Source organism: Syngnathus leptorhynchus, chromosome 21 (assembly GCF_054491065.1).
Source record: "Syngnathus leptorhynchus isolate UIUO chromosome 21, UIUO_Slep, whole genome shotgun sequence".
NCBI lineage: Eukaryota > Metazoa > Chordata > Actinopteri > Syngnathiformes > Syngnathidae > Syngnathus > Syngnathus leptorhynchus.
Genome location: NC_141215.1, coordinates 5900959 through 5911148, shown reverse-complemented (window position 1 = coordinate 5911148; position 10190 = coordinate 5900959). Strand labels below are relative to the sequence as shown.

At 41.7% G+C, this 10190-nt stretch overlaps 1 protein-coding gene across 5 annotated transcripts in view; it reads right to left on the bottom strand.

The window, feature by feature from the left end:
- Positions 1-6608: 6608 nt before the first annotated feature.
- Positions 6609-10190, bottom strand: part of foxp2 (forkhead box P2) — a 65964-nt gene continuing 62382 nt past the window's right edge. For all 5 annotated transcript variants that reach the window (XM_085902553.1, XM_085902551.1, XM_085902555.1 and 2 more), the window contains one exon: positions 6609-9765. In XM_085902553.1, coding sequence (XP_085758679.1) covers positions 9621-9765 — 145 coding nt within the window. In that variant the 3' untranslated portion in view covers positions 6609-9620. The remainder of the gene's footprint in view (positions 9766-10190) is intronic.

The window sequence follows — 10190 nt, the reverse complement described above, 5'->3', positions numbered from 1 at the left end:
GGTGGCGCTCATGTCCAATGAACGGCGCTCAGCACGCTGCGATAACAATAAGAGCAGCGCAGTTGGGAAAAATCAATAAAATCACTGCTGGAGCTCTCGGCGGAGAAATAACAGGCTGCCAGAGTCTATCAGCATCTGGCTGCTGCTATCTCTCTCAACCCTTTGCTAGTATTCGATACATAATGCACATTAACGTCTCCTTAATTAAGAGGCCCAACAAACACACTTTGAATTGATTGATTTTTAGTGGCTGTTATATCATCGGTCCAGTCGTTCTACAAGTTGCAATTACCAAATGACCTTCTCCAAACTTGTGAGGGAAATAATAGGAAAACAATCGCATTATACGTATGTGCTGTGCATCTTGTGGTTAAATGCGCCCTTAGAAATGTCACGAGTAATCCTCGCAGAATTAGCCAGCGGATGGCGGGGGAAGACACGCACGGAAACAAGAAAAGCAGGCTTTGGCAAATCTCTCATCAAAGTTGTCTAATTATGTTAATCAAAGAATTCTCAAAATGTCAGAGTTGCTGGAGAGACGAGGGGAAGGGGTGAGATTTGGAGAAGGTGCACATTAAATGATGGATTTTACCCTCGCTCTCGACCCGGGCACAATACTGATAATAATTAATTAAAGTTGGACACGCAGAGTGACTTGAATCACAGGCTGATTATCAAGAATGAGTTTGTTGCCAGATAAATATGACAAAATATATAAATATACTCATTCAGTGCCAGATATTGACTGGGGTCGGTGAATGAGTTAAAAATAGAAAAAGATGTGATATTGCCGTGGATGGGATTAAAAACAATCAAGCTGTTTATTGTGTTTGTGATAATTAGATCTGTAACAACGGGAGCCTCGGCAGCCTCTGATTCCTTAATTTGATACAACGCTGTGCGCTCCGTGCGCTCAGCCTCATGGGGAGGAAGCGTCTATCTATCTAATCTAATTCCAACACTTAATTCAAAACTCCAGGGGACCCGCTCGCTAAGTGTTGACTATTAAATTAATATTGTTGTTTGTTTCTCGATAAACGCCCGAGCGATTGCGGAGGTGTGAACAATTGAAAAGATGCACAGCACAGTGCGCCTTGATTAACATATTTACAATATAAAACTCAGGAGAATTTTTTTTTGTGCAAACCAGTGCAACTTTTTTGATTGTCTAAGCACAAAAACCCTTTAGTTCCAAAATAGTTTCTCGGCCTACGACATGTGACCTCATCAAATCCAGACGTGTGATTAATTCTCGTAACTAAAGAAAACATTACAAACCATTTGCATGTCATTAGCAAAATGTAAAGCCGTGCACACTTCTCCCCCCCCCCTCCCATCCTCAGGGTTTCCAGCCTTATAAATATATTTCAATATATAAATATCATGAATACGTTAATTGGTATCACCCTCAAAAGGCAAGGGCATTCTCTTGGGAGCGCCCACACCTGGATGCCCAAAACGAAAAGCAACTTTGGCCTCTTGTAAAAACTTCACCCGGCACAAAAAAAAAAAAAGCCTCTCGCTAACAATCGTCCGTTTCACATCTCGACGGGCCAAAAGCGATGACATCAGCGTGTTGAAGCAAACAGACGGAGACATTTTTGAAGTGCCTTAAAACGAGCTTTCAACGGCACACTTCCAAAAGTCTCCTCGCCAGTTTTTGACACAGTCGGCCAAATTTGCATTACAAAAAATTGAAAAAAAATGCATGTCACAGAGTGCGCGGGTGTCAAAAAAAAAAAAAAAAAGCTTCAAGCTAATAGAATGTAAATCACTTGCAAAGTTGCTGGTGAGTGACGTGATGACAGCGGGACAAAATGAAGGAACATGTGGAACAAATGGAGAAAGAGAATAAAAGAAGGGGCAAGAAGGGCGGGGGGGGGGGCTGCTTTTTGACCTCACTTTGACCTTTTGGAAGAGCTTAGTCGCCAGCTGGCTTGGATTTGCATTCCATTAGAATAGCTGACTCGTTCGAGTTAGCTCGTCGGATAGAAATTGAGCGTATGGTCCAAAGAAAGATCCCAAAATATGTCATCCGTTCGTAAGCAACTTGTTGCAGCGTCACGCTGAGCCGCGCCGTCCCTCCTAGCCAATTAACAGCCAAATCAACCCAAACAGATTTCCGATTGATAAATCTTTAATGATACGAGGGATTTTACACAAGGCGCATGCTTGACGCCGCTAATTTAAAGCAAATAGCGCTGCCTTGATTAAAAATTCCCAAGGCATGTCGCGGGAGAAGATAAATGTTTGAATAATTTATCATATTTAATTGACACCACTTGGATGTTGTAAACAGAAATGTTTTGATCTTCATAATGAAATTTGACACGAGATTTTTTCTCTTTGCTTCCAAGAAAGGAATTCCAGATAGCGGGAAAGAGGTGATTATTTTTTTTTGTCCAATCAACAATCAACATTCTTATCTACCCAGGGCCTTCTGCTAGCATGCTATATTAGCGCCTGGTCTAAATACTTGGGATCCAAACGTGACAGGCCCGCGCCCACATGAAAGCACAAACATGTAAAGCACACGAGGAGACGTCAGCATAACATAACGGCGGCCCGAGACTGCCGGCAGGAAGGTAATTGCCGGCGTTTGTTTCCGCTAACATCCTTTCCTTTATCCACTGCCATGACAATAAGGCTCAAAGTAGGGGAAAAGCAAAAATAATAATAGGCCGGCATTGCAACGTAAGCGTCGCCGTTGCCTGACAGAGCATCGCTTTCACATCAAAAAGACATTCCGGCATCTCTCGCAATCAATAAACATGCGGCGGCGGCGGCGGCGTAGCGAGGTAATCAGGAAGCGCCGCCATATTGGCCTGACAACATATCAAAGCAAATGCTCCCAGGCAACGGCGCTAACGCTAACAAGCATTTTGTTAGCACGTTACTGACATTAGCGGATGAAGGCCCTTGGCAAAGCACTGCCTGTGAATGTTCCTCTTTGGTGGAACAAAAACGCTGCAGTGATCCATTTTGATGATAGATGGCTACGTTGCTTCCAATTGGATTCAAAGAAACAATAAATCATCGGCAAAATTAAACCCATCTATGCCGACTGTTATTCCCCCCATTTATACCTAGAGTGCATTAGAGGTGATTTTTCAAATCAGTAATCAATCAATAATAATAATGACAATTAAGAAATATTATGATTATTATTTGCGCAGGTTTCACTCAATTGAGATGTTTTGCTGATCTTGAAAGAAGATAACCAGAATGGGTTCTCCAGGTACCAGGTGTACGGCGAAGGAGAAGATAGACGAAAGAAAGGAGGCGATGGACGAGAAGAGGAAAATTTAAAAAAAAAAGAAAAAAATCTCATCCACATAATTTCCAGCCTGCAGGCGCAGAAATGCAAATGACAGATCAAAGAGTTGGGAATGGAAAGGATGGAGATTGGGGACGGGGGTGCGTATGTGGGAGGGGGGGGGGGGCGGTATGATCAAACCGGGGTTATATATGTAGGTTGAGGATGTGATGTTGGAAGCAGGTAATTGAGCTGACCTGGATGTAAACACGGTCAAAAGTATCAATCACCATACAATCGCCATTTTAGCTCAAGTTTGTGAAGTGCGAAACCATTGCGTCCACCCTATTTGTAAATGTTTGGGGACTATTTTGAAGCAATTATTTATTCACGCCGGCGGCCAAGTGGCGAGAGGGTTGAGACGCACTTAAAAAGTCAGCACGGAAGGTGAGGCCTCTCATTAATGGCTAATTAATGTCTGTCTGCCCATTATTGTCTAATCAATCATTGATGTGGCTGTCACGCACCAACTTTGCATTGGGGTGCGACGGACACTTCATTAGGTACACCTATATTTATGACCTGGGGTCAAATTGGATTCAACGCAGTCGAAAAAACCAAATAACAAATGTTAGTTGACACCACACAATGGCATTCCAAGTATTTTCTGTAATCTGTCACAGATATTTGTATTTTATTTCTTTTCTCCCGTTTTCTTTCTTTTTTGGCACCACGCACCTGCTTTGTAATCGTATTGCTCGGCGGCAGAATTAGCATGTATATTTAATGCGGCGCCTTTTCTTCTTTTTTGCTCCTCTCTGTCTTTGCTACTTTTTAAATGTTGATGAGTGATGAGGGGAGGAAGACGAGGAGGTGGGCTGCCTTCTCCTTGCATGTCTGGCGGATATGCCACGGCGGCGCTAATAAATGACAGCTGATTTATGCGTCTGTATTCTTTTATTTATTACAAAAAAATAGCAAGCGGGCTGATTTCTGATATTAATAATACAAGTGGATCCACTTTGATTAGACTCGTGCGGGGAGCTGTGCATATTCAGCATTACAATTAAAGCCTCTGATGTGAAATAGGAATGACACGCTAATGAAGCGAGCTAGCGAGCCTGAACCGCGACTGTCCAACAGCATTACGGCCCATCTCGGATGAAGAGTAATTATACGAGGAACACTGAAACGTCATTAAAAATCTTCAGTAAGTGATTTAACCCACCGTTCCTCGCTAATGCTACATTCCTCTTTTCTTCGTCGCCAAACCGCCGCCAGGATCAACTCCCGGGGTTTAAATAAAGCAAAGCTCTGCTTGAAGAAGTTCTGCCAACACTTGGCTCCTTTAAAACAAACATATTGAGGGTTGAGACAAAGAGCTCATTTAATTGCAGGACCCGGCGTCTGTGCTGGAAGCAGGTAATTGAAATCATCCCATTAAGAAATTCCATTATGAATTGGTGATGAAGGCTACATTGATTAGCGTGGATTAAAGATGGTGGTTGGACATTTATTTTCCCTCTAGTTCCTGCATTACTTCAGACAAGAAGGTGGAGACAAAGTATTGGACTTAAGTAATCATTCAGGTAAAGTACTAATTGGCTACTAGTCCCACAGGGATCAATACTCGGCCTTCTACTGTTTCAACATTCTTCTGCTGATGAATATGTTTATATGTCCTTAGAAATATATAAAATTATATCACTTGTGTAAAATGAAATAATTAATGTGACAAAAACGTGCGTCACTGTCGGAGGGGCGGGGGTGTCGTGGGGGGGGGGGGTCAACTGCCACAAAAAGTCTCCTTCCCCCCAGTGAATCCGAGCGGTAGTGCCTCGGAGCTATGCAATTATTTTTTGCACTGTTTCCAAAATCAACTTGAGAGCATTGAAAATTATTTAAGACGCGCTTCTCAGGCACCGCAATTATAATAATTATGATCTCAATTAGCGTCGCCATTGCCGCTGGACTATTTAGCTGGCAATTTGGTAGCCTGGAGAGGAAGTGGGGGGGGGGAACCGCCACGCATCGTCGGGTCACAATTGGGGATGTGAGCAAAAAAAAAGTCGTCACTCTTTAATCAATAAAGTGCAAAACGAGAGGCGTCTCGCCAAAGGGACGACTCTCGTGTTGACAATCGCTCTTCATTAGACATGAAATGGATTCAATGAGGATTCATTTAGGAGTGCAAACCAGTTCCAACAACGAGTTAAAGAAAAGCTCAAGTATGAAAAGAAATATCGAGCATTCTTTATTCCGCTCTGTGTCTGGCAGTATACTCGACTGCCACAGTACATTACAAGCTCCTTTCTCCAAGCGTGCCGTTCATGTGGAAAAGGCCTGCCTCGCCAACTAGCCTTTCTTTTATTCATCGCACTGTAAATAACTCCACTTTATGAAAAGCAGCCAGTGTGACTCACAGATACCTCTCTAACCACAAGCCATTATTATTTCATGCTCTCTGAGAGGCGGGCCAGGAGCCGCTGGCGCGCTTTCATGCCTCTGATGTTGTGTCGTACACAGGCGGCGGCCCTTGTTGCGCTCCGTATGCCATCCCTCACTTGAATTCACAAACACTTGCCGCTCGCTGCATAAATAGCACGAGGAGACAGGAGGCGCCGCTAATGCCCCGGAACGCCGTTGGCGAGGAGATAACGGGTAGGGGAAGGAAAACTATAGTGTTGTTTTGCAAAGTCTCTCGGGAGATCACATGGGTGGGGAGTGGCGGGGTTACCATGTTCCGGAGCACCCTTTGGAACGCCCGCTAATGGGCGACCCTATTGGTCATGGTGGGTTCCCCTTTGAATGGCAATGAGGGTTCCGTGACCGACAAGGTGCGGCGGGCGCGTTCCTGTTTAGCGCCTTTGACCTCTCAACGGCCATCAATCCCAGCAGCCAATTTGATTTTAGCTGACAAGTCCATGGAAGGAAATTACAAGATGTTTTTTTTTCTTCTTTGGATTTATTCCCAAATGGACATTTTAACTTATTAAAATATACTTTTTTTTTTTAGCACCGCTTCTCATTCTCAGCTATTTTGTTTGTCACTCTTAATTGAAAATTTACCCATTTTTTTTTTCGTAATATCACTTGATTTTCAGGATTTACATTACAAAAAGTGAATTCCAACAAAGAATTATTTTGGGATTAAATTATGAATTTTTGAACATATTCTCATTGAAATATTCTCAACTATATTCCATAAAAAGAAATGCTCACAATATTACAATTTGACCTTTTTTTTGGGTCACTTAACTATCCTTCCTTTCCTCCCTTTACAGAATAAAAACCAATAAATGAAGCAATTATAATGGTGGAGGTAGTCAAGGTTGCTTTTTAAATTCCAACTTTTGGTCCTTTATTTTATTCAGCAGTGAAATGCCATGAAATACAGAAAATAATGACGTTACAATTCTCCACCATGACCTTCTAACGTCAGAGAACCTTTTTATATGGACACAGTACACAGTCATGAAAAGTATCAAAAAAGTAGCTGAATCTCGTCAAGAAAGAAAAAAAAAACAAAAAACTTTTTTTTTTCTTCTTCTCACCAATGACATAAACATGTTCGCTACAGTCCCAATTGACCTTATAAGTAGGCGGATCATACTCCCAATTATTAGAGAAGGATAGCAGTAGAAAGGATACATGACTCAACTGCCGGACATAATGCTTCATAAAGTATGCACAGAGGTATAAGCAATAAATACACACGTTAGGTTTAAAGCCTTACAGCTACGCAAAGCAGATGCAGAAAAAAAAAAAACGAAAAAAAAAACCGCAGGTTCGCTACTCGTAGCCAGCCGTGAGAGTGAAATCGGTACAAATTCCGGTAAAAGAAACACGGATTGAAATCTTTAGAAAAAAGTCAATGTATGGGTCCACCGATTAATTGTTTTTTTTCTTCTTCTTTACATAAGTATGCACAGTTATCAAAATACAGACAAAATCAAACCCCAGAAAATCCAGACAATCCTAAAATCTAGTGGAGGAGCAACTTCTGGAGGTCTTTCTGGTATTATGTGCAAGCAACTATTTTAGACTTTTTTTTTTGTTTGTTTGTTTGAATTTATACAAAACCCATGCAAATCTACAGGTAATATGCATTCTGTGGCTGAGCCTTCCCCAAAGTGTGAGGTAATGCATTCGTCTGCATTGTTTCTATGTATCGCTAGGCCAACCCCTCCGCCATATTCGCACGCTAGTCTCATTCTTAGCTCTTGTTCTGTCCGACAAATGATTCTTTTTTTTTTTTTTTTTTTGACATGCATGTTTAAAACACAATATTCCCTTAAAGGTAATCTATACATCAGCACTCTACAAATGTTTGAGGACAACCTATTACGATGCAAATCTTGAGGGGGGGGTCGACGTGGGGAAAATGCGTTGACGTTGTGATGAGCAGAGGTAGAAGGTTTTTTTTGTTTTTTTCCAAAGCCTTTTTCGTGTTGTTTTGGGGGAAGGAGTGTGGGAGAACCCTTTTTGAAAGACGTAACATGTTTTTTTGTTTTTTTTTATTTGGTGTGGTTAGATTAAGTTAACAGGCCTCTCGCAAAGTGGAACTGGTGCTGAAAGCTAAATAAATGCTCGCTAGCTTGGTTTGCAGCTTGGATCCGCTTTGGTCGTGGCAGGCCGGCACGGTACCGATGTGCCGGATCTTTGACTTTTTTTTTTTTTTCCCACCCTATTGAAATGCTAGCAGATTGCAAACTACAGTTTGATGGCATCTCATGAGAATTTGATTAGAAAAATGGCACGATATTTTTTCACTGGTTCAAAAACAACACTGTAAAAAAACGAAAATAATAAAAAGTTGAGTGAACTAAAAAAATTTTTTGCAATGTTGCCGTAACTCAAATTATTATTTTAGCGTAAAAAATAGACGTGTTTTTTTTTTTACAGTGCAGTTTTACACCTTTTACGTTTGTTTTTTAACAGCGGAGGCAGAATTTTGTGTAACTTTGGTTTTCTGACAACAGCAATGAGCGTTTTTATTAAAGCAATAACACTTTCAACGGGACAAATTGTAAGCAAATCCATCCTACAGAAAAGATCGATAGCAAACATAGGTTCCCTTTCACCTTTCCGACATGGCTATTGTTAGCATTATCATTAATTATTAGTTTGCGTTTGCTCGTAACCAAGCCACATCCACTTGAATACTATTTGGCTTTGCTAGATATTTTTTGTCATGTTTGGTTCGTCTGTGGTTTCCGGTCGTGACGTTAACAGTGCCATTTAGAACGTTTATATATATATATATATATATATATATATATATATATATTTATATATATATATATATATATATATATATATATATATATATATTCACCAGCTTGAATTAAAAAAAAAAAAGAAAAGAAATTGGGACGGGAAACACAATGGGCTCATGATTCTGCACAAATGTTTTGGTTATGATCCACTTTGACATTTAGCTCCTCTCTGGCCTGCAGCTTTTTTTTTTTTTTTTTGTATTAAATTGGTTTGAAACAGACGTGCTAGAATATCTCCATGGAGAGGCCTTGAAAGGAAACAATCCCAGAGGTTAGTCGAAGGTAGTTTTTGCAGAAGGAAAAAAAGCTTCTTCTTGGTCCGAGCAGCTTGAGTTTGGCGTTTTGTGTCAATAAGCTAGCTAGCGTGGGCTTTGGTTTCTAGCTGTTGCCTGTGACTGCTTGCAGGTCGACAAAGCTTTCAGAAAGTCAAAGGAAAGACGGTGAGTGGAATTTTTTTTTCTTTTTCCAAATTTCATCCCTTTTTTTTTTCTGAATGTAACAACTCTCAGTTTTGGCAGTTGTTGCCATCGAGCAAATGGCATTTACAGTTGAAGTGTGGAAATGGATCGGGGGAAAAAAAACGAGATATAGTCGCGACGTACAAGCGGTGACACAACAGACTCGAGTTGAACCAGCAATCGTCTCTAGACATCAACAACTACTGCGGCTCGGCTTATTCACAAACAAAATGGTCCTTTTTTTTTTTATTCTTTTTGGCAGAATATGACGGAATTTGCTCATTTGTGTCCTCCCTCCTTATATCCATCCATCCATCCATCCATCCATGAGTCCTTGTAGTCTAGTGGCCACGCCATCTTGGATTTTTTTTTTTTTCTTGTCCTTTTCCCGGCATCTCATGCCTGACATGTTAGTGTTAGCGATTCCAAAGGGCTTCAGGAAGGAGTTCCTTTGGAGCGTCCGGATGCATGCTCAATAAATAGTCCCAGTGGTGAGAATGAAAGAGAGAGAGAGGAAGAGCGAGGGAGGGCGAAAGAGAGGAAACAGGGAGTGGAGTGGTTCTTTTCCAAGTCTGGCCTTGGAGAGGGGGGGAAAAAGCAAAACAACTCAACGGTAGAAAATAAAAATCACTCCAGGTCTTCCGAAAAGTTCCCTTCCTCCAGCTCCCGATCGTCATCCAGCTCCGGACTGTGATTGGCCGTCGTCACCAGCGACATGGGACCGTCTTCGTCGTCCATGCTGGGAGGTTCCTCCTTGACGTGCACGGGCGGCCTGTGACACAAACAGATTTTATTTTTTATTTTCCGGTAAATGCGGTCGGCATGCATTATCCAGCATGCGAGCGTGTTGTTTTTTCGCCAGACGCTAATTTGACACGATGCCCCCGCGTCGGCCGACGACGGGCTGCGATGCCTCAGACATGTTTGGCATTTAAGAGTTTACTGATGACACCAGGTTGAAATACATGAAAAGGGGAGGGTGGAGTGGAAAGGAGAGGGGTTGGGAAGAAGAAAAAAAAAAAAAAAAACAGGCCACATGATAAATAATGGAGAATTTCTCATCCCTAAGCCCCCCGGAGCAAAAGCAGAGGAGAGGCTTTTTTATCTAGTTAATAGAAAGCGCAGCCGCTCGTTAATATGCAGGGGCTGCGCATGTCGCTCCTCAAGAGGGGAAGGAAAAAAAAAAATAAAACGCAG